The sequence below is a fragment of the Engystomops pustulosus genome, chromosome 2 (assembly GCF_040894005.1).
Source record: "Engystomops pustulosus chromosome 2, aEngPut4.maternal, whole genome shotgun sequence".
Classification (NCBI taxonomy): Eukaryota; Metazoa; Chordata; class Amphibia; order Anura; family Leptodactylidae; genus Engystomops; species Engystomops pustulosus.
Genome location: NC_092412.1, coordinates 65,069,185 through 65,094,810, shown reverse-complemented (window position 1 = coordinate 65,094,810; position 25,626 = coordinate 65,069,185). Strand labels below are relative to the sequence as shown.

Below are 25,626 nucleotides of genomic sequence, written 5' to 3'. Positions count from 1 at the left end.
CCTTTGCACTCATGTAGTGTGAACAGGCACCCAACTTATGCGGTTCACGATCTATATTGTCATATTAGTATGTGTAATTTTTCAAGTTTAACATATATTTACTCCTTTATATATGCATACTTTGTTTGCCTAATTCACCAAATTACACATGGGCATATGTTTCAACTTCTCTATGTACTGATTGCTATATGCCAGGGGTCAGGGACCTTTTTAGCTGAGAGAGCCATAAACGCCACATATTTTAAAATGTTATTCCGTAAGAGCCGTACAATATGCACATGCCCCCCAGTAGATAGGTAGTCCCAGTGTCACGAGTGCCCCTGCGATCTACATCTCGGATCACAGGCACACCTGTGCTCCTCTCCGTGGCCGCATCCCTTTCCGAGCTCACTCACCTCTCCCCGTGCCGGCACTCGCAAATTTAGAGGGCCAGCGCACCGCTAATTGGCGCTACCCAATTCCCGAGTTCCTATAAAGACTGCAGGCTCCTAGCATTCCCAGCCGGATCTTAGTGCTTCATGCCTATGAGGAAGCTTTCCACAGTGTTTCCTTCCCAAGTGTTGACCTCCCGTTGTGACCCCGGACCTGTTCCTGATTCTGCTCCTTCGCTGCCAGCCCTGACCTCTTGCTCCGTCCCTGACCTCGCATCATTGCTGCCTGCTTTGACCTTCTGTCTGTTCCTGACCACAAGACTGCCAAGTGATCCTGTACCTCGACCTTTGCTGCCACCGTGGACAAGTTGCGCCTGTGGAACGACCTGGTGGTACCACGCTGCAACAAGACCATCCTGATTTTTCAGCGGGCTCTGGTGAAGACAGGTGCCACTTAGATTCTGGTCCCATGTGTCTGCTTACATCATCGTCCGCGGGGGCTCACTTCTCCAAACCCACCACATGCCTCCCAGTAGATAGGTAATCCCAGCACATGCCTTCCAGTAGATAGCTAGCCCCAGCACATACCCCCAGTAGATAGGTAGCCACAGCACATGCCCCCAAGTAAATAGGTAGCCACAGCACATGCCCCCCAGTATATATGTAGCCATAGCACATGCTTCCTAGGAGATAGGTAATCACAGCACATGCCTCCCAGTATATAAGTAGACCCAGCACATACCCCCAGTAGATAGGTAGCACCAGCACATACTCTCAGTATATAAGTAGCCACAGCATATGCCTCCCAGTAAATAGGTAGCCACAGCACATGCTCCACAGTAGATAGGTAGTCACAGCAAAAATAAATGAATATTCACTTACCAGCGCTCCATGCAGCCAGCTCCTCATTGCACCCATGCTCTTATCTTTGACCCAGGCTTAGACGATGACAGCGATGGCACCTGGGTCATACAAAGGACGTAGGCAGTGGTAACATCGCTGCTGTGTCCACTAATCAGTCTAACAGACACACAGCAACCCTCACTATTTATTACAGATCTGTCTGAGAGCCAGATGCAGCCAACAAAAGAGCCATATCTGGCTCCCGAGCCATAGGTTCCCTACCCCTGCTATATGCTATTCTGAACCTTTGTTAGAATTCTATGCGCATGTGCTAATTATCCGTGTGTTGTTTCACCTGACTGTGTTCCCTTTTAAGAAGTGTGTTTGGTGGTTACACGTAGATCATGACTAAGGACTTAACAATTTAGTCCGAAACGCGTAGATCGTGTATTGGTGGTCATACAAGTCATGGCTGTACGTTTTTAAATATGAAGAATAAAATGCCATGATTTTAGAAGATTTTGCGAGTGCTGGAATACTTCCTCACCTTTCAACATGTTCCAGTCGGCCGGCAGGACTGCTTAATTCCTTGCACCGGGGGCTATAGGAGAAAATGTGATTTTCCACACGCTGCAAGCATACATGTCCGTTCCTCGTCCCGCTTTAGGGGAAAAGGAGCTGGAGACATATAGGTGTATATGTGACTGCCCTCTGATGTAACAATACTACAGGACTCCACTCAAAGTATCCTTCCAATGGAAGATCTAAATGCAGCCTTATACAGGTGTATAAAAATTGAGTCTGAGCAGCACTCACTCCCTCCTCCTCTCCCGTGAATCGATGTGTAACATGTTAGTGTGAATGTAGCCTTAATGTGTACACCAGGAAAGCTCCTAGCACACAAGCTGAACGTGTCCATAAACTTATAACAGCAGATGGGTGCCTTCATTTTGAAGTCTCATCCAGCAGTCTGCACTATATCATTCTACTTCCTGCTGGACAGTGCAGTCTATGCTTAGCAGAGCCCATTATAGGCTATGGGAGGCTAATGTCACGGTCTTGCACCCATCCCTGTACTCCGCCGAGCATAAAATGTGGGTCTTCCCCAATTATATAACTAGCCATATATGGAGGGTTGCGTCACTTGGGATCATTGCCTACTAATGATGTTCACTCATCCTATTGGATGCCCATTTTATGGGCATACAGTGGGATACGCTGCTGCCCTCCCCTGCACAGATACATTTTGATTCACCCTGACGTATCCTTACAATGGAGCTCTTAAACATGATATAAACCTCATCATGACTTGTCCCCAAATGTTTTGGTTCACAATGATAATAAAGTAGCAAATCTGGGTGCATGTCACAGATTTTGTGACTTTTTGAGGCTTGTGCACCAGTCATGTCACTTTTAACAAGGGTGGGCAGGAGACAAGAAATGCCAGGCGGAGATGTCCTTTCATTCCAGCAAACAACACATCAGGCTTAATAAATCCCCCCCTAATAAACATGTGTACAGATTAGCCCTAAGATTTCTTGGTTTCGAGTGTTTTGTTTTTTTTGCATTTTGAATGTTATAATTGTTTTTCAGCAAAACCACTCACTGCATGGATTAACCAAGATATGATCCTGCATCAGTGAAGCTACAGCATTCTGAAGGTATATTTGCTTCATAATGCATCAAACCAGATGGTTGGTTTCCTTTAAGCAATCCTGGGGTCTATAGGGCCACAGCTCATCATGGGACAGCCCAGCCTGTAAGCACTGCAGTCTGGAGACATGTGAAGAATGAGGGGCATTCCAAGGAGCAAACTGCCTGTGCAAGCATCTATGCCACTTCTACAGGTGGTAATAAAACCTCTGATTACATCCATAAATGTCATTTGTATTAGAGCTATCTGAAATCAACTGTGATTTACACCAATAACAAACATTACTAGCACAAAATGTTTTGTCAACTTTACAGTTTATTATGCCAACTTTCCAAAAACTCACTGGTTTAAGTTCAGTGATATCCCAGTCCAAATATTCGGCGACTCTCATCATTTGGGTTATAATCCGGTCCACTTCCTATTTTGTATAAACAAGAAATAGAGAATTTGTAAGATAAAGAATACAGGTATAAATATTCTTAAAAATTCAAACAAGCCAAGCAGAGTTTACATATTAGCATTGCAAAGGTGGGATCCCACATATAAAATAATTGTCACACGGTGGATTCTAAATTTGCATCATAAAACATTATGCTGCATAATCCTATCTACCATGGTATTACTGTAATTTGCTATGGGTTTGCCTGCAGCTTCTCCAGTTAGACCGGAGAAGGGTATGTGCACACTAGGGCAGAATGGATGTGGGATTGCCCCGTAATCAGCTTGTTTCTTATGTGAATAGTGTCCCAATTTTTCTGTGGCTGGGGCGGAGCTCAACCTTCGCATTGCAAACGGTCATTTCTGCACCAGCAGGAAAAATGCCCAGCGGTATGCAGTATGCATTACTTCAGCAATGTGTGTATGGGATTGTTATCAATCCCACACGCTGAAGGTTTGTGGGATTGCCACATGGAAATGCCACACAGCAAATCTGCAGGTGATACAGAACATGCACAGATATCCTAAAGATCAGCCAGAGTCATCCACAAGCATCGGGGATTGTAAAATACTGAAATGTGTCCCACTGTTTCGGCATATAGCAGAAGACAAGGAAAAGGCAATTAGTTCTAATACTGCAATAATATACCAAAATATAACATGAACAAGGGTTCAGTTTTGAATCATATACAGGCAGTCCCCGGGTTACATACAAGATAGGGTCTGTAGGTTTGTTCTTAAGTCGAATTTGTATGTAAGTCGGAACTCTATATATTTTATCATTGTAATCCCAGCCAGAACTTTGTTGGTCTTTGTGACAATTGGATTTTAAAAATGTTGGGTTGTCATAAGAACCAGGATTAACAATAAAGCTTCATTACAGACACCTCTGATAACTATTACAGCTGTTTATTGTATCCTAGGACTAAAGTACAAGAAATTACCAATATCCAGAGGTCCGTATGTAACTAGGGGTCGTATGTAAGTCGAGTGTTCTTAAGTAGGGGACCGCCTGTATTAATATTATGAGAGCATCAATATGCTCACATGGGTTCATGGTTCATCACATGAAGCAGCTCAGAGTCAGCTGGATGTGATAGTGAGTGTTGGTGACTAGAAGTACCCAGGTTAGACAATGTGATCCTGGGATCCCTGTTTAGACAATGACCAATTAGGAAGTGTTGGAATATCCCACCAATATGCTGTTATTTTTTGTAATTTTTAAGGGGGCACAACCCCCTCAAAATTAAGATCTTCAGAAGTTGAATATTAAACATGAGCTGAAATCAGAAATGTCTCTTGTTCCATACTTGCTTACAAACGAGTGACAAACTCACAGAACTGTCCAGAAGTCCATTGCTGTCCTTATCGTACAACTTGAAGGTGACTGTGAATGGAAAAAAATGCAGAACCATCATTAGCAATCTACAGATCAGTGAAGCTTTAGTGAATCTATAGAAACATAATAGTGCTCAGAACAGCTACAGTATCAACCTAGAAAATACTGGAAAATGGCATGTTCCCCCACACATTTGTAAATCATAGATCATACTCCAAAACACGTTGCACTACTACTTTCTCATAGGTAGATGGCGATGTTCTGCTTTCTATGTTATCACAGCTGAAGGAGAAACATACCAAGGGTCACTACTGCTTCTGCTTCTTCCATTAGTCTTGTAGAAAGATATAAGATTTGTATCTTGATGACACCATCATGAGTAAATAATTCTGAGATAGAACTGTGTATTTACATATCTAGACAAATGCTGACTGCGATTTATTTAACATAATATGACCAACATACCCATGTCTCTCTGTCTGCCTTCAGCTACAAGAACACGAGTCTATCTTTATAGAGAGAAAACTTTCTGAATCACAGCTTCTGCTTGCTGCAATCTTTATGTTGAAAAGAATAAATAAAACACCCCTAATGTTTTATAAATTATTATAGTAAAAAAAACTCCAGTGTGAAAGTACTGTAATTTCATGTTCAAGCCTTTATTAAGTTAGGTTTTAACTTGTATGAATTCCTCACAGTTTTCTGGTTCCGTTATTTTACTTCCTGTGGGTACAAACCGGTCCAAGGTCATGTGATGTCACACATCGTTATAGTAATCAGAGCTGTGTGTTATAATGAGCCTTGCACCTGTGTGACATCACATGACCATGGACCGGTTTTTATCCAGAAGTAGTAAACAATAAAGCTATAGAATGACAGCAAGCAGAGATCTAGAAACCCACAAGGAATTGTTACAGGAAGTATATTGCAATTTGTACATTTAACCCCAAAATGCGGAATACTCATGTTAAAAAAGAAATCACAAATAGAAGAAGAAATGCCACAAAAAACAATGGAGATGCTGAAATGCATCACTCGCACATTATGGTGGAAAATGTCAAGGTTTTCCATTTGTTTGTGAGCTGACGCCTGACAGAATATGACTAATACATTGTAACAATGATTCTGAATAGACAAATCATCTTATTGTACAAAACATGAAGATGAAAAAACTGTTTGTGAGAGACTCATGATTTTGAGCAATCCAGGCAATCCTCACAGAGCGGGTGAATCATCCTAAAACAAATTAGCCAAGACAGGAAATATTTGTTTCAAGTCATGGTTAGAAAAGGCACCACCAGCTGTCATACATGGAAAACCAAACCAGAACAGAATGATGAGGAATCTGCATCTAAATGTTGTGCTCTTCAGGTAGATTTTCAATAGGTTACCCGTATCCTAATCTTTATAAACCTACAACTATAGCAGAATGTTTTTATAGTATAGGTCAGTGATGGCTAACCTATGGCACTGGTGCCAGAGGTGGCACTCAGAGCCTTTTCGGTGGGCACTCAGGCGATCACCAGAGATGACTCCAGGTATCTTCCTGCAGTCCCAGACAGCCCAGGACTTGCTGTGCACAGAGCTATTATAAAGTGACAGCTCTACCTGGGACTATTTTCTGCTTTATTGGTGTCCTCAGGTGCTGGTATGAATGAAAGCTGTGACAGAGAAGGGAGTATAAATCACAAATTAAATTTCTGTGTTGGCACTTTGCGATAAATAAGCAGGTCTTTGTTGTAGTTTGGGCACTCGGACTCTAAAAGGTTTGCCATCACTGGTATAGGTCATTCTCTTCTGTCAGGCTTCTGTTGCTGCACTATTCTGACCAGTAATAGAGTACAACAAAGTATTATTGATCATTCAGATCTGTCAAGGAAGCCTTACTAATAACCAAAATCTACAGTGATTGACACTGCCATTAGGAACCAGTTATATCACTCCAGGAGGCATTATAACTCGTTTACTGGCACAATAATGAGAGCTAGCCATCATAAATATATCAACATACAATAGCAAGGGATAGCACATAGGGGGAGATTTATCATACGCCAGGGCCCCTCCAGTACCACCTAATATATCAGGAGGTTCCGGCATATTAGCCCGAATAAATGTCCCCCATTGGTGAATTGCAGCTGCCATGCGCCCTGGGCTGTATGATTATTATAGCCCCATCAAATCTGGAAGTCACTTTCTACATACAGTACTAGAATCAGGCTTCTTATGGAATGGAGGACGCGTCCCTTCTGCCTGCTTTCATTCTGCAGGTTCAGGACCTTTGCAAGACTTCAAAAATCCTGAAATTGTTCTTTTGTGTATTGAGAGCAGGAACAGATGTATGAGGATTTCAAGGGTGAATGTTCTTCTGAGTATAAAATTTGGTGGGTTGTTTGGGTGGCCATGCGCCCCCTAGAAGGGATGGGCCCCGGGTTAACGCCCAAACTGCCTGTATTTTTAGTCCACTACTGCCGCTGATTACGGTATGTAAGAAATGTAGACATGCCACATGACTATTTATAATCAGGTAGCTTTTATTTTCCAATAAGCAACAGCAAATCTTAAACATGTCCATTATTCATGAGCATTATTATAGAGCTTACCCTGACATACAGAGATCAAAAATTTTAGTAATATGTAAATTAACTGCAGAGGCTACTGGGGTGTGTACTAGCCTGGCCGGGCATCAGGAGCGAAGTCTAGTACACGTCCCAGTAGCCTCTGCAGTTAATTTACATATTACTAAAATAAAGTTTTTAACAAAATAGGTTACGTTCCAGGATTATTAAATTACAGATTAGGACAGAGGCAGGCAGGAGGAACCTACCATCACATCTACTTCTGATAGTAGAATCCTCATGGTAGGTTTCCTTTAAAGAAACATTTCTGCAGTAATAATTCTCTAATGCTACATTATACTTTTAAGAACCAGTTCAAACCTACAATAGAATTTCCGCTATTAACTTCCATCACAAAAATGATAACGGAAGATAAACAGATCCGTTAAAATGTTCATTGATGTCAGTGAACTTTTAATGACTTTCATTAGTGTACGTTTGCACAATTTCCTTAGGCTACTGCTAAGTAATTCTACAGTTTCCATCAAATTATGCACTCACATAATGGAAGCCTTACAGAAATGGTCAATACAAGCACTAATGAAAGCCATCAAAAGTCACTTGACATCAATGGACATATTAATGGATCCACTGGACTTCCAATATAATAATTACCGTATATACTCGAGTATAAGCCGACCCAAGTATAAGCCGAGGCCCCTAATTTTACCACAAAAACCTGGTAAAACCTATATATTTTTTACTCGAGTATAAGCCGAGTTTGGGGTTTCAGCACATTTTTTTGTGCTGAAAAACTAGGCTTATACTTGAGTATATATGGTATTATGATGGACGTTATAAGCTGAAGTCCAAATGCAGGTGTGAACTGGGCCTAACTTAGAAGCTGCTGGCACAAATTTACAGCACCCTACCACACAATGCTTTCAGATATTTTGTTGCAGTTCCCATTCTGTATATATTTGACCTATTTTCAATTTTGGCTGTTACCGAAAGTAAATGTCATTTGAGCCAATTTTAATATTGTGAGGGGGTAAGTATTGTGAAACTGAAATTCTGCTTAGTAAAGTAACAGGCTGCAAAGTGCTCCTAAGTAACAGTGTTACTTCTCTGTTGTAAAGACCTATTAGTCTAACAGGCTGAAGAGAGACTTTCTCTTCTTTCGTTGTGAGCAGTGAGCAGTGAGTGTTACCCCTTTCTGTTCTCTCTCTGGCTATAGAATGCTATGAGCACTGTTTTTTGAAAGTGAAATGGCCAAAGGAAATCTATCACTTAAATTAACCTCTACTAAGCACCACCAGTGCTTTGTAGAGGTTATGATCATTATTGCATCCATTCTTTTAGTATAGCTATTCTATCTCATTAACACTTCTACTAAACATATGTATGTATTCTTGCTGCTGGGAGCTACCCAGAAATTAATGGTTAATAAAGTTAAAACCCTGCATTGGATATAAAGGTTAACCCATCATCAAATATCATCCGTTCTGCTGTTAGATTGTCTCCCCTCAGTACTTCCCCTCCCTTATATGCAGATAGTAATGAGAGTAGGGAGAGATGCACAGACAGCAGGACAGGTGTCCTGCTAATCCAGGACACAATGCAAAAGATCCGGTGCACAGGCCTTGGATCTTTTAACCTAGCGACGCCCCCTCCACGTCATTATCCTGGAACCCCCTGTTTGCACCCATGGAACCTACTGGTTCCTTGTCTACTGGTTAAAGTACACATCGGAGCGGTATATTGTAGTTGCTGGGGGAGGAAATGCCAGAAAGCAGTGAACAAGCCATGAGAGTGGAGCTCTCAAGATGACCCCCCAGCACCTGGTGGTAAACCACGTAACTAAGCCCCTCCGTGCTGATACTGTAGCGAAGCTGGAGAGTTTTGCTAGGACTCCAGGAGTTAGGAGCCAGATACACCAGTTCCCTCTGCCGCATCAGCCGAAAGTGTCCTCTGCCTCGAAGGGAGAATAGGAGAAGGACATGGCAGAGGAGGTTGTGGCAGGAGTTCAGCAGCCCTGGAGTATGAAGTGGAGGAGGCAGAATCAGATGTGATGTGAGCTGTGCAAAAGAATACTTCAGCTCTGCTGAAACTGACAAGACAAGTAGGCAGCTTGAAGGAGGAAATCCTGTTGGTGAGGAATGATGTGCAAAAGGATGCAGTGAGAACAACTGCAGTGGAAAGCAGAATACAGAAGGTAGTGGTAGCTTTACCACCATTGAGACAAGAATTTAAAGAGAGAGCACCAAATCAACATTCGCATGTTTAGAGTGCCGGAAAAGGTTATGGTTAGAACCCGGATTATTGAAACATTTGGATGGGACAATCTAACAATCGAGTGCTAACTAAACCAGGTCCGTGGGGAAGACAGCCAAGACCAATACTTAAACTGCTCAATTATAAGAACCGTGATAGGATCTCACAACAAGCCCATATGCATGATGATATCACTATAAATGGGGCACATATTGCCTTTTTTTTAGATTATTCATCGGAAGTCAAGAAAAGAATGCAGTTCACATCAAGGCTGTCCCTATCCCCGCTGCTATTTGCTTTGGAAATTGAGCCCTTGGCCTGTATGATCAGGCAGCATAGAGATATTAGTGGCTTTGGATAACTGAGGGAATTGGGATTGGGTAGAATTATATGTTGACAGCCTCTAACTCTTTGTGTCTAGGGTGCATCGTCACTTCTGGTGGTGATGGAGCTCATCTCTAGTTTAGGGGCTCACTCAGGATTAAAGATCAACTAGACTAAATCTACCTTGTTGCCGTTCTCTTCGCTGGGGGTTTTTCAGAAGTGTTGCAGGCCAGGCACATGTGGGGCCTTATTTTTCTATCATATTGATAAGTTGTTGGGGGATTAGTGGAGACTCGTGAGAAATGGGAGTTGGAGGTTGGAGTTCTCTCGGATGATGAATGGGGTACGGTGACATCATCTTTAGGTATATTATCCTTTGGTGTGGCCCAGAGACACTCTCAACTATTTATGCTTCACAGGACCTACAAGACTCCTGTAGCGTTGCGAAAGTTTGGGATTAAGAATGGATGCTTGCTGTTCACGTTGTGGAGTGTATGGGACAGATGGTATACACATGTTTTGGGCCACTGAAGAGCTTGAATCTTTGTGGGGGAAGGTGATACAATTGATTGAGTAGGTGTTCGAAGTCAACATTCCGAGAGAGCCCAAGGTATGTGTTCTTGGCAGAAGTGGAAGGTTTAGAACGGATGCAGGGAGACTGACTGGTGATTGCGAACGTTCTGTATCAAGTAAGGTAAACTATAGCCAGATATTGGTTGGATAATACCCAACCTGGATTGAGTGAAGTGAAGAGATTTTTTTTAATAGTATGATTTGAATGGCTGGATGGTTGGAGTGTCCAGCACTGGCTTCATCTGAATTATTGAGAAGTTGGGTAAGATTGTTTCCTGGGAGGCTATGGTAATAGTAATTTGACCCACATATTGTATATTGATAGGGTATAGTGCAGCTGTACTGCTACTTGCAACATATATAAATACGGATTTGGTGGGAGTGATCAGGCTGTGGGGTGGGTTCAAGGCTGGGGGGGCAGTTTGGGAATGCCGATTCTCATGACAACAAATGAATTTTTTTGTCATCAAAACTGTTTACTTTGCTAGGCTTACTAATAAAAGTTATCTGATTAAAAAAAATAAGGTACAACATTTTGTTAACCAGTTATTGAGATCGTTTATTTAAACATAAACCATATGTGTACAGTAACTATTATTCTTTCTTTCCTCTGTTCACTCTGTGCCAACTTGCATAAGACAAGGTTATGACAGTCCAGAAGCACCCAGGGGCTAGCAATGCAAACTACTCCTTAACTTAGACTTCCCAGTAGCCTTCAAGCAAAAAGCTTTCATATACAGATCATCTTTCACATATGACTACTTAGAATGCAGATGAAAGTGATATATACTGTATATAGCCATATGTATACCTAAAGTAACTATTTTAAACACAGTTACTCAAGATACAGATGTATATAACACAGAACAATGCCAAGAGATATTATGGCTGGCTTCACAGGCTGACAGATTAGGCATAAAGAGCTGTAGGCCGTATGTTTACTGAGCCACACAAAATCAATATGTGAGCTCTCCTAAAGCAGACTGAAGTGAAATCATTAGAATGTGCTCACTGAGTATATTAAGTAAGTGCCTCTAGTGTTCTCAACTGTGTCGAACACACTGCAAATAGCAGAGACTATTGTCTAACCTGGGACTACAACAACCATGAGATGTGGCAGTCAAAAGACTAGAGAATATGGAGTCTTCAACAGCTACATTATTATATGCTAAACTTTTTTTATACAACACCGCTGTGCATGAAAGTGTATGATTGTAAAGATTTGGACTGAAGCAAACCCCCAAACACTCCAAAAGTTCAGTGGAGTGTGTCAACATTTTTATTTCTTTCTAATTCTTTCAGAAAATCTACAGGAATTGGTATAGGAGCCTTTCCATGGAGAGAGTCTCTATGGCAGTACTATATTTACTCTGTACATGCTTCCTATAGTAAGGTCCAATATTAATTAAGTATCATTTCACACTGTATAACTGCACTAGAGAATCATGTGAGTTCTAGAACAGATGTATTCAGCAGGAATGTGACATTCGATTATAGGACATTACTTTAGTAATAACTTTTCTCATTGTGATATTCAAATTTACCCAGATTCATCTTTAGCTAGTCTCAAGGTTCATATCCTCTATTTCACTCTATGTTTCATACCAATAACATAAAAAATGTACTTACAAGCAAGTTTGTCCTCCGCTGTACCTCCTTCCAGCAAGGAAAAGTAACAGGAAACATCATTCAGGCTCACACGACCCATTTCTACAAAGTGAAAAACAGCATACAGAATCAGAAACAGAGGAGATTCTTCAGAATCAGTAAGCTTCATCTGTGACTTCATGAAAAATTGATGAAAAATGTGGAAATTACTACCATTAGAGGATTAGATAACTATATTAAATGTTATGTGGTTAATATCTTGTGTCTAAAATGCATTTAGTTCTCCAATTACAGGTTACTAAAAACTCTTTGCTGCTTTTTGAAATGATGTTGTTGTAACATAAAACCCAGAAAAGATCCATCATAAATAACTAGACGTACAATAAGGGAAAGGAGTCAACGGAATGATTTAAATTGGAAAAACAATGTATGTTATGGGTTCAAAGTAGAACTGTCAGTGGTCTGGGGCCTCTAAACTGCATGCAGCTAAGGTTTAGGGTTCCAAAACTTTTTACCTTATAGTTGTCTGTTGCTGCATTTCTGAGATTATAGAGGAGAAACAAATGGTGTCTGGTTAATTGAATCTGTTTGGACCCCTGCCACCCGATGGGGCCCAAAGTAGACACAGATTAAGGGACCCTTACCTTTACCCTTTGAAACTCAGGAGCATGGCGCCCAACAAATTTAAGGTACAAAGGTTTAGGATCTTAAATCCACCTACATGAAGGTAACTGTTAAACTGCACTAGTGGTAATAAATATCCCTTAATACATATGTAGTACCAGTGTCGGACTGGCCCACCAGAGTACCAGAGGCTCCTTCGGTGGGCCCTGGTTCAACCCAACACTAAACCTCAGAGGTCCAGCAGAAAACAACCCAATTTGGCAGCTGCTAGAGTCTATTTCCTTGGGATAAGAATAAGAGTGGGATTAATTTTTTCTGGTGGGCACAAGAAACCCCAGTCCGACAGGGTGTAGTACCCACACATGCTGAGGAAGCACAAAAGAACACCATCAAATTAAAGAAATCTTCTATCCACGGCCATATTATAGACACAGCTCCCAAGGTGCGTGCCCCAGGGCACCCACCATCTTGCTCCCAAAAAGGCCCCCACCAGCTGACTCAGACAATGAATGAATTGTTTGGTCTCCATCTCTTCAAGTTTTTGTGGTTTGATTTTACCCAGTCAGCTCAGCTGTGAGCTGCGCATTGCTCCGACTCAAGGACAGTCAGCTTGCAATGTGGAATACAGTGGCCCTACCGTGCTGCCGGCCCGCACGTACGGCTCCCCACTCATGTCAAGGGCAGTCGAGTCATCTGTGTGCTGATTCTGCCTGGATCGAAGAGGTGGTGCTGCAGAGCATTGCTCCCTCACAAATTCCCAGCTGTTCATGGTAAGTCACAATGCAGCCCATGCACGTACCGCACACACGCCTCAAAGACCAAAGCCTAGGCTACTACATACAAGCTCATTCTGAATGCAGCACACTTTGCATGGAGAGTTATTGACACCACCTGGACTAATAGTGAGTACTCTAGACTACTAATGATGCTGGATCATAGCATGTGGCACTTTTTGTGATATTTTTGATCTTCTCACATGGCCCTTGTTTTTTCATGGAAGCTATCTTCCATGATAGGGTTGGCGGTTGTACATAGATGTATTACTGGGGGGTTGGCGGCTGTACATAGATGCATTACTGGAGGGTTGCCAGTAGTATATAGATGTATTACTGGGGGCTTGGTGGCTGTTTATAGGTATGTAATGGGGGGTTTTGTGGCTGTATGTGGATGTATTATAGAGGGGTTGGCGGCTGTATATAGATGTATTACTGGGGTGAGGCGGCTGTACATAGAGGTGTTGCTGGGGGGGGGGGTGGCTATATATATTGATGTATTACTGGGGGGGTTAGAACTCTATATAGATGTATTACTGGACGGTTGGCGGCTGTATGTAGATGTATTACTGGGGAGTAAGTGGCTGTACATAAATTTATTACTGGGGGTTAGTGCATGTATGTAGATGTATTACTGAGGGATTGGTGGCTTTATGTAAATGTATTACTGGGGGACTGGCAGCTGCAAATAGATGTATAACCAAGGTCTGGCCGCTGTATGTAGATGCATTACTGGTGGTGAGGTAGCTGTAGGTATTTACGGAGACATGGTACATAGTGAACAGGAGGACATGTATCTATGCTACTTTCAGAGGGGGCCACCACCAGATTTTGCACCCACCAACCGGCCCTGCTTCTATCATATGTATAGCTATGCAACTAATAGCAGTGCTATGTAAGGGCTCATTCAGATAAGTGTGTCTGATGTGCAGATGTGTGATATCCGTTTGCAGTCTGTATTTAATCCGCATGTTTTTTTCACATCCGTATATCTTCTTGTCTGCAAAAAAAGATGGTTTTCTAATGTAATCTAATTTTGGCACTTCCCAGTTTGTTGCCTAGAAAAATTAGAGAAAAAACGGACCTCACGCAGATCACAGATGACATTCATATGTGGTCCATTTTTTCTACGGATCCATTTACTTGAAAAAAAAAATAGTGCATGCTGAATTTTTTTACCACAGTTTGCACATCATAGAAATCAATGGGTCAGTACGCTATCTACAAAAGAAATGGATAGCATTTTAAAAAACCATATTGGACAATAAAAGGAGTGCTTTTTGAATTTGCCACGATTATTCATTATGCAAACAAGGCTCTTGATGCTCCAAGGGCAAGGCCAGGACTTCTGCTGCATCTGCTTTTAGCTTGAGGGTTATTTCTGCTGCATCTGCAGCACTGTAGTGGACACATTGGGGCAGATTTACTTACCCGACCCATTCGCGATCCAGCCGCGCGTTCTCTGTGGTGGATTCGGTTCCGGCCGGGATTTATTAAGGTAGTTCCTCCGACATCCACCAGGTAGCGCTGTTGCGCTGAAAAGCATCAGAACGCACTGGAATACACCGAGCCGGGCTGAGTGAAGGTAAGTGCAATATTCGCGACACATTTTTTTAAAAAAATGCGGCGGTTTTTCCGAATCCGTTGGGTTTTCGTTCAGTCACGCCCCCCGATTTCTGTCGCGTGCATGCCAGCGCCGATGCGACACAATCCGATCACGTGCGCCAAAATCCCGGGGCAATTCAGGGAAAATCGGCGCAAATCGGGTGAGGGAAGGCACCATAAGAAAGAAACTTTTCATGGGGAATAAATTTTTTTTTTCTTCCACAAACATGCCTAGTCGTACAAGCATATTAAAGATGTGTTTCCAAAACGTTTGCCTTTACAGCATTGCTATGAGTTGCATAGAGAAAAATGAAAGGGTAGATTTCCCTAGGCAAGGTTCATTACGCGAAATGGAAAAGGATACATGGCAAGGATATGTCAGGAGGATTGGCTGCTGATGATGTTCAGGGTGTTTCCCCAAATATATCTGGTATGCACTGAGTGGAGGCCAGGGTTGGGTGCATTACATTGGCCCACGGGCCCTAATGGTCGCCTCAGAGTGTACAGTATAGGTTGTTCAGCAAAAGAGGGAGCAGTTAAGTTGTAGCTTGCATCTTTCAATCCTGTGTTTCGAACAATATGCAACATGTACTGGTCAGCCGGGGTAAAAAGGACGCCTTTTTACCGTTTGGCAATACAGGTCTAGGGATATGCTCAGCATATATGCAGGGAGCTTTTCTGGCGTATAAAAACAAACATGTAAAGCATACATAGTACAACAAGCATCTTGACAAATGGAACTGTGACAGTACTGTTACAGTCTTGTGCCCATCTCCTTCCCCTGTCCACCACCATCACTTGGGGTATAGTGTTGATTTTCAGTTACCCATTAAATGAAGCATAAAATAGCATTCTGTGATCTACTACAAGGACAATAATAATATAATTCTGCCTGGAAACCTAAGTAAATAACTCCTTATTTTTGTGTCCTAAGTTGCATCCTTTGTCCTCATTTTTTGTGTTACTTTCATCCTAATTAGGTTAATTAGTACACAAATATACCAAACAACAATGGCTTTGGGGAAAATATCTTTGCTCATGCAATTTATATTTGATTATGGTTTTATGCATACCATGGGTTCTCCATTTTAGAGGTGTGTGGTCCATACAAGTTCCATAGCAGAGATGCCTGCACTAAAATTACTAGAAGAATAATTTAATGAGCTCATATGGAAACAAGCTTCAGTGGTGGGAAATGTCACATTTCTTTATTTAGGGCTAAGTTCTCTCCTGCTTATGTACTTCTTTTTAGCAGAGAAAATGGCTCTGTTAACAGAATATTTTTCCCTATAATTAACGGAAGGTACATTCTTACGGAGAGATTTCTACCATGAAACAGTGCAGTGTAATCTGCAGAGAGCCTGTTATAGAACCTACAATACCTATGTGCAGTTTCCTTGTGTATGGTGCAGAATGCGCCAGAATAAAGATTTCTGACGCCCGGTCTTCATGAATCTGGCGCTCCATGCACAGCTCCCACATAGTGTGCCAATTTTTTTGGTGCACCTTTAACATAGGGAGTGCGCAAATTCTGTTGGACTTTGCATGTTTAAACTGACTAAGCACCAAAACGCACTTTAAAAATTTGTGTTGCATAAAAAATAGTACAGTGCGACATCTAAGTGGTGCGGACTCTGCTTAAATACATGTGCCAGCAGTTTGCACTAGAAAGACCGTGCAAAGTCCGACAGAAAAGCAGCTTAGTAAAGGTGCCCCAATTCTTTTTCTTATCTCAAAAATTTATAGAGCAGGTGATAATAGTAAACTTTGTAATATACTTCATTAAGAAAAGCAGCTTCTTTGTGCCTTTTTTTCTCCTCTTCTTTATCTTGTTGTGAGCAGTATATCTGAAGTCACGTATACAGCTTATATATAAGGAAAGGAGGCAAAATAGTAACTTGTTCCATGTCTATAGAATATTTCCCTTTATGATTCAACTCTCTGGGGATATTAAACTACCCATGGTCTTTACAAATGATTTAATTGTATTAAAAGTTTAGATATGTGTTAAGTAGATTGTACACAGTGTCCTCTTGCAGGCAAAATAAAAACAGTTGCTTAGGAAATTGAACATATTTGCAGATATTCTATTGATTTTAAATACAGGCAGTCCCCGGGTTACGTTCAAGTTAGGGTCTGCAGGTTTGTACTTAAGTTGAATTTGTATGTAAGTCGGAACTGCATATTTTATCATTGTAATCCCAGCCAGAACTTTTTTGGTCTCTGTGACAATTGGATTTTAAAAATGTTGAGTTGTCATAAGAATCAATATTAACACTAAAGCTTCATTGCAGACACCTTTGATAACTGTTATAGCTGTTTATTGTAGCCTAGGACTAAACTACAATAAATTTCCAATATCCAGTGGTCCGTTTGTAACTAGGGGTCGTATGTAAGTAGAGTGTTCTTAAGTAGGGGACTGCCTGTAGTATCTTATCTGCAGTCAACAGATATAGATTGAAATAAACTCATACAACATTGGCAGTAAAATTTATGATTGTGCAGGAGACTATATTGCTGTGTACTGTATTACTGCCAGGCAAGGGCACACAGCCAGAATTTATGTCAGTGTTATCCTTCAGCTGCTGATCTACAAATTAAATGTTTTAGTTATGTATTGAAAGTATTGGCTTTATTGTAATGTGCACAAAAATAGTAAAATTCTCATATAGAAGTTGAAGTTGTTGGGCCCCAATGCAAGATTTGTACTAGGCCTCTATCTATAATATAGTATTTATTATAATCTCTTCATATTGTAAAAAGGCACCTTATCATTTTAGATACACCCCTTCAGCTTTATCTTGTGTATGTATGAGAATCTGCTGCAGAAATAAGTTACAGAAAATCCAACCAGCGTTAATGGCACTAAAATATTCTATCCTTAGGATAGATAACCAATATCATCTACAGGCAGTCCCTGGATTTTTTAGGTTTGTACTTAAGTTGAACTTGTATGCAAGTTGGAACTGTATATTTTATAATTGTAGCATCAGACAAAAAATAAATACATTTTTGTCCAGTGACAACTGAGCTTCATAAAAGTCAGGTGTCAAATGAATGTCACTTCACATAAGTGAAAGTAGGGCTCACTGGATTGCTGCTGTTGTTGGAAAAGGCTGATTCGTAGGGTTGCAGTTGATAATGTGACCTATCCTATGAAAGGTCATGAATAATTTAAACCAGGAAATCGCTCTAATATCCGATGTGTAAGCATAATAGCTCAGAACTTAAAGTAGATCTCTGACCTCTCCTTGACAAAGGTAATTATATATCTCCCTTCGTAAAGTCTGTAAGTACAAAGCCCTTTGACAAGGAGATTGGTTTTTACTCAGTTTAAACATACTGCTAAATTTACCTAAATTTTTATCTAAGGGAATAAAAAGAAAATAACACAATTTAGAGCTCTAAGAAAAGATCAGTCAGGATTATATTGTTTATTATATTATTACTATGATATTATTTTTTTTTTTTTTCAGGAAATGCAAATATTAACTATATCAGATATGTCAGGAGTGCAGATAGGTTCTCTTTAATTTAATTGCTTGGCCTAAAGGAGTTTCCAGGATAAAAATATTGATGACTAATATCTGCAATAGGTTATCAATATCTTATTGGTGAGGGTATTACAATAGCACCCCCACAGATCAGCTGTTTTCAGAATTCAATTTCCAGAGTATAGCAAGATACACAACATTAGAAAGCAGTCACATGTCCCTATAAACTGGATTAATTTAACACACAAAACATATACCAGATACAGGCGGTCCCCTACTTAAGAACACTCGACTTACATACGACCCCTAGTTACAAACGGGCCTCTAGATATTGGTAATTTATTGTACTTTAGTCCTAGATGTAACAGTTATCAAATGTGTCTGTAATGAAGCTTTAGTGTTAATAATGATTCTTATGACAACCCAACATTTTTAAAATCCAATTGGCACAGAGACCAAAAAAGTTCTGTCTGGGATTACAATGATAAAATATACAGTTCCGACTTACATACAAACTCAACTTAAGAACAAACCTACAGACCCTATCTTGTATGTAACCCGGGGACTGCCTGTATCTTGTGCAATATAGACCACACCCCCTTTTGCGTAAGCCTTAAGCCACATCCCCTTTTGTTGGACCCTTCAAAAGAGTGCTTTCAAAAAACTGTCTAAAACCCTTGACAAATTTGTCTTAAACAATTACAGAAAATTACAGAAGAATTCTGACATAAAATCTTCCCCAGTATTTGTAGTAAAAATTCTGGTATGTCTGTTCAAGGATACTTGGTACATACAGGATATATTTTTCCCTTTACTACACAAAATAAAAATGATCTGAAAAATATGCAAACACCAGCACAACATTTCCTACAAATATATTTATATCACAAATATATATCAGCTTTCGTGTAGCACAACATCCACAATCATGTGTTTCCTCTCATTGCAGTGCACGGAGACTTACCTTTGGACCCATCTGTTTCATTCCCTTGTACATCCACATTGGGTGCAGCCTGGAAGGACATGAACAGTCGCTTGCAGAGATCAGGAGAGATATCATCTGTATCCAGGTAAGCTTTCAGGAAGCTCTCAAACCCCTTAAAATCTATTGACTGTAAAAATAAAAGCAAAGTTTTAGACATAAGCCAGCATAGAAATCCCAGGCACCAAATCTGCATTTATATTTATTCTCGTTTTCCTGGAAGTAGCACAGAGCCAAACTGCATGTACATCATTTTTTCACACTGGCCCGGGAATAAACATTAACAATCCTGCATATTCATTTGAAATGCTCACATAGTGAACAAGTTCTTAATCATATCATAACTAATAAATCCTAAACTGTTCAGGAGTTTGTTGTAAATTATAAACACATCCTCAAACAGCTACTTATTTTATTACAGTGTGGTCCGTATTTTCTGTACAGTTTTGAGATTTTTTAAAATAATTAATAATTTCGATATAAAAAAAAAGACAGATGCCTGGATGATTAAAATAATGATTTTAGCTGAATGTTCCAGGAAATGCAGCAGAATAAGTGACAGTATAGGTCCCATGTGCACATTTAGAAAACATACATTGTAAGATTTACATGGAAACCTAGGAACACATCTGTGCTGGATACGGAGCTGGGAAACACCCTGACGTCATATTACTTTGATGCTAGAGCACAGCACCTGCTGCAGAGGAGGTGATCATGTACATGAAAAGATGCAGAAAAGCTCACCTCCTCGGTTAGGTGGGGGCTTGAGGTCCCATCTCCATAAAACTCCTGCAGAACATCTTGAACCTTTTTGCTACTGTCTAGAAACAAAACAGAATTTAATGTGAACATGTAGATCTTGCAGTCTTCTCCTCTGGCTAGGAGAACTGAGATGCAGGTTGAATTAAGAGGATACATGCAGTGGAGAGTATTGGGGATGTCTACTCACAGTCAATGTACTTCTGCAGTTGGGTGAACTCCTGTGGGCTGAGGATTGCCCATTCCTTGTTCTCCTCGCTCATTCTGGCTCTGCGACAGCCCTGCGGCAAGACAGCAAGATGAGGTGAGCTGATCCAATGTGCAAGGAAGGGGAGAGATAATGAGAGAAAGGGGATGCTGCCTGGGGATGAATGGGGTGTGATTCTGGCGCAAACCTTGGATTACATATTAGCTGATCTAACACATTCTCCCAGAGTTTTCCAGAGCCACCGTGCTGCTATAATAATGAGACAGAGACAGATTGAGTGGCAGTGTGACAGAGCGAGGGGGAGGCAAGAATGGGATGGAGAGAAATGGAGAGAACAGATAAAGCCAGAGATACACACTGGGTGTGCAGCAGGGAGAAAAAAAGAAAGTGACATTGGTTACGAGAAATCAGGAAGGGGCAAATGAAAGGCTGAGCAGAACCAAATAAGAACTGACAGGCAGAGGGGGATCCAGCAGTGAGTGGTGGGTGTAGAGCAGAAACATGAAAAGGGTTAGAGGAGGGGATTTAAAGGCAGAGGAAAGGTAAGAACACACGGAACATGGAGACAGCCTTGAATTAAGAAAGATCAGCAACACGATTATACATCGCTTACTGTTAGAGTCTACATCTATGAAGTCCATAAATTCACATAGCGGATGTTGTTGGTCACTTTAGAAAATATACATATATACCAACATATTTCCTTGTAGACATGCACACATGTCAGATAAGACCGTGACATCTACATATGACATTTCAGAATGTACAAACATCCACCTCCTGCGTATACTAAAGTAAGGAACTCCTGCTAATATGGTGCAAGTAAAAAGAAGTGCTAGTCAATCATCATCTGTATCACATATATAGGCAGGCTGCACTCTCTAGTAAAAATATGCCTCAATAACTGGAAAGATAACTGGAATATATACAATATCTGCCTCTATCAACAACACAATCACATAACTGAGTTAAGGGCATTTTCATCTAGTCACCTGCTGTATTGGATGTGGGAAACATGTGCAACGGGAAAAAAGCCCTTCTGAACATCTCATCATCTTGAGAAATGTAACCAGAATAGTCCCAACAACAAGTTTGTCCAAGTTTTTTCTTCAATACAAAGCTATTGGCTGCAACAAGGATTGGCCTGGGCAGGAAAGGGATTGCAAGAATTTCTTCATTATAGTCCTTAAACACAAGTCATGTCCAGTTATTTATAAGACAAGAGGGAAGTGACCTCAACTGTGGTACATGGAGGGTTAAACCAATCTCTAGCCTTTTATTGGTGTTGATCTAAATATTTAATGCCTTTTTTCCAACTAAAAAAAACTAACAGTGAGGTACTCGATTTTCTTAATGATTTCAACTTGCTCCTTCACCATCACGTGACCTGCTAATGTGATGAAGAGAGCAGCTTTTACTGCTAATAAGGAGAAAACAGCTAATGCAGGACACATCTCTTTTGGGCAGCTAACAGAAAAAGAGATTTTCCAGTAGCTATAAAACAGCTGATACAAATGATGAACCTCCACAAGACCTGTGGCTACATGAAATGGAAATTACAGGCCCAACAAGAACACTACATCTAAATGAAAATGACATTATCAATTGTTGTAGTTCACGCTTCAACTTTCTTCTCTATGAAATGGTAACCTATTCAACAAACCTTTATGAAAATTAACAGATTCTTCCTCCCCTTACTTTGGCTTTTATCATCCTCCCTCTTTCCACTCTTATATGCTTTTCACACTAAAGTTTAATTGATCTTGCTAACAACATAACAGTGACTCACTGAGATGTCTGATTACAAAGAATATCTATGGAGAAGGGTGGGGGAGCAATAAGTCATAGCACTAGAGAGATGAATAGACTGGTTCAATTGACCCATGTTGTCCTGATTCACGGGGTCTCACCGATCAGCAAGTTATCTCCTAACCTGTGAATAGGGGCTAACTTGTTGGGACCGGACAACCCCTTTAGCTACATATTTGTATTTTTCAGCAGTTCCTCTGTTATGGCTTCTAGAAATAGGGCTGCCAGGTAGGCGTGTGTCCCTAAAAACTCTTAGGGACCAATCTGTACTTCCAACGTTTAGGGACTACACCTTTTTGACAAGGAGAATGGTGACACTGTCAATTTCCTTATACATTTCTAGAAAGAGTAACAGAGGATTAACACAACATACCAGGGGTGTAATACATTCAAGAGGAAAGAAAGAGCTGGCACTCACCGCTGTTGAAATAAAATCAGTCTTTTATTCCATATCGCTTTAAAAACTTCGCTACAGGAGAGAGGAATAAAGCAGGAGCCTACAAGAGGCGACGGCGCGTTTCACGTTACAAGTGCTTAATCCTACCAGGGGTGTAACTTGAGGAACTGCAGAAGGTGAAGTCGAGAACGGGGCCCAAGAGGCCTAGGGGGTCTATATTGTGTACTTTTCCTATATTAGAAGACTAGAACTATAAACAATACATTATAATTGGGGGCCTGGCAAACATTTTGCACTTGGACCAGACAGCTTCAAGTTACACCACTGTAACATACCACAGTAATAGAAAAGTTGGTCTAGAATTGAAATTGCATTGGGAATACAGGAGGAAGTGACAGGTCCTCCTTCACCTACAGATTCTTTCTTAGCAGAGGATAAAATATAAGAGTGGTGAAAAGGCAGAAAGGCAAATGCTTTTAAATCAGAAAAGTCATTTATGTCATTGTCCCATTAGATAATAAATTTAATGTGACTAACAATCTATTCATCCATCTATTAAATATTTAGATTTGCTAAGTGCATGGTGATTTTGCGTGTTATTGTAACATGCCCAGTCATGATGGATGCTTCTTATCATCTTATGAGATAAAAATAATTGTCGCGCTCTTGCGTTACGATCCATATAATCATGTACAAAATTTCAGTTGAGATTAATGGGACATCTGGCAGGCAGCACTTTCAATGCTACATAATGGTTTTTAGCAGAGACCCATTTTCTGGAAAGATACATATAATGGGTCAGAAATAAAGTTTTGTAGGAGCCGAAACATATTTGCTTTGGAGTTTGAGATTTACTTTTGAAAATGTTGGTGCTACAAGTTTAGAATGTATTATACTATCGCCGTTACTTCTACTGTTACTTATTAATTATTCATGAATGATTGGTCCTAGATAGTCATTAGGGGATCAGTCTCCAGCTTAATCCTCCTAGAACAGATTAGCTAACAGTGTGTATGGCCACCATACACACCGATTCTGTGAAAAACCAGCAACAAAAATTCATAATTACTTTGAAAAATGTTTTCTACACAGAAATTGACAGATGTTTTAATTTTAGAATCTGTAGGATGTCAGTCACTCTAACCAGTTGCATTTGCAAGTTTCATCTTCATGGGGCCATCCATGTTTAAGTAAGCATCCTGTGGAAATGTTTAAGGGACTCTGTCCTGTTGAATCCTTGGGTTAGTCTGGGTTAAAATTAATACCCTGTTTCAAAACAATTAGGACACTGGTTAAGTCCACTGGCCATGGTCACATCTTCCGGATAGATGGTGCCAGATGGAGAAGACACAAGAAGTTGTCAAAAGTAATTTTAAAAAGCCAATTGTTTAATTTCCTCAAACCTCAGATATTCAACCATAACTCTAAATGGTATCACTCAAAACTGAAAGTGTTTAGAACCAACACCAACTCAGCTAAGGCAGACCATGTAAAGGGGTGGTGCATCATACAGGTTGCCATTGGTCTCCTGAGGTCAAATCTCCAGGGGCATAACCATCATCACATAAACTGTGCTGGAGAACTTCATATGGTGTGGTGTAAAGCGCAATGGTGTCAATGAAGCATCATCTGTGAGGTAATGAATCACACCGCTTTATCTAGCAGTCTGCAAGACTTGGTATTGAAAGGAGCGGGCACACATTTTTTGTTCATAGTTACCGTTGAAGGGACCCGACGGTTCCTAGGAAAAAATTTTACCTATAGCTGCTCCCTAGTTAGAAAAAGGTTAAGGGCACAAGTTTAAGAGAAGAAACACATATAGAAATGATGCCAATCTACTAATAGGATACCCACAGCCACTGTTATGGATTTTGACTTACTGGGAGTTGGGGTATGGATTTCTTTTGAACACATGTGTATATGGTAGTCATTCTCAACTTGCCTGCAGTTCTCTTGTTCTGTACCGTATAAGGCAAATGATAAATGGATATTTTACCGCTAGTGCTCTAAGCCAATTTAGAAACAATAGAAGTACTTTTAAAAGCCAGGTTTCATTATTACATTATGCCAAGATCATAAAACGGCTTGTACAGGTGGGACTGGGAGCTGTAAAACAACTCATGTCTATGTTATAGAAGCCTACGCAATGGAAAAGAGTCCCTAAGCAGAAACATCATTGTAAGCAAAGTCTGAGGCTAGGAAATGTATCGACTTCCAGATATACTGAACATATTGCTTATAGCAAAACAAGCAGACACTCATTGCTCTTGTCTTCTACAGAGTTGTAAATAATTCCTTTAGTGTTTCCTGACATATTACTGCATATCAGTGTAATTACTTTCCACGTTTAGAAACATTACATGACAGAATTTCAAATTGCCAAGATCCTAAAAGTAATAAATCTACATTGCCAACCCTACTAGTTCCCTGCAGGATTCTGCAAGGTCTCAATGATGGTCCAGCACAGGCAATGATGCTGCAGGACCACCCTCCACCCTTAATGGGTGTACATAAACCCTCATTAATAACCCTTTCTGTGCGAAAATGTTGTGAAAAAACTAAAACTCCACCCTCCGCCCACATTTACATTTGGCTTTTTGTGCTGTTTTCCAAAGGCCTTAATGTTTTATTATTTTGTCAATAGACATATATAGCCATTCAATCAAATTTTCACATATTTTTGAGTTTGGATGTTTTTTTTTTTAAACGCTTATATTATTTGTTAAAAAAAAAAATGAAACCTTTTTTGACAGACCCATTTTACTTCCCAATCCATACATAATGCCAACACAAAACTTCATATCTGCATTTTATACAGTTATAGGATTATCTCAGACGGTGTTTTTATGTAATAATCTTGCGTAAAATGCTTCTAAAATGAATATCAATTACTGTGAAATGGGGAAAGCCAAATGATAAAAAGAAAAATGTTCCAATTATATATTACATGAATAATGTTATGTGACCCAACATTGGGAAGCCAGATAGCCTTAGAT

The 25,626-nt window shown here is 40.4% G+C and overlaps 1 protein-coding gene across 3 annotated transcripts in view; it reads right to left on the bottom strand.

The window, feature by feature from the left end:
• The window catches only part of DGKA (diacylglycerol kinase alpha), a 124,528-nt gene that overhangs the window by 30,227 nt on the left and 68,675 nt on the right, over positions 1 to 25,626 (bottom strand). The window contains exons 1-7 of one of the 3 annotated variants that reach the window (XM_072135046.1): positions 20,612 to 20,846; positions 20,407 to 20,497; positions 20,202 to 20,278; positions 19,440 to 19,587; positions 12,001 to 12,081; positions 4,644 to 4,693; positions 3,212 to 3,286 (exon numbers count right to left, since the gene is read on the bottom strand). In XM_072135046.1, the coding sequence (XP_071991147.1) occupies positions 3,212 to 3,286; positions 4,644 to 4,693; positions 12,001 to 12,081; positions 19,440 to 19,587; positions 20,202 to 20,278; positions 20,407 to 20,479 (504 nt within the window). In that variant the 5' untranslated portion in view covers positions 20,480 to 20,497; positions 20,612 to 20,846. The other 2 variants (XM_072135043.1, XM_072135044.1) reach the window with 2 other exon arrangements.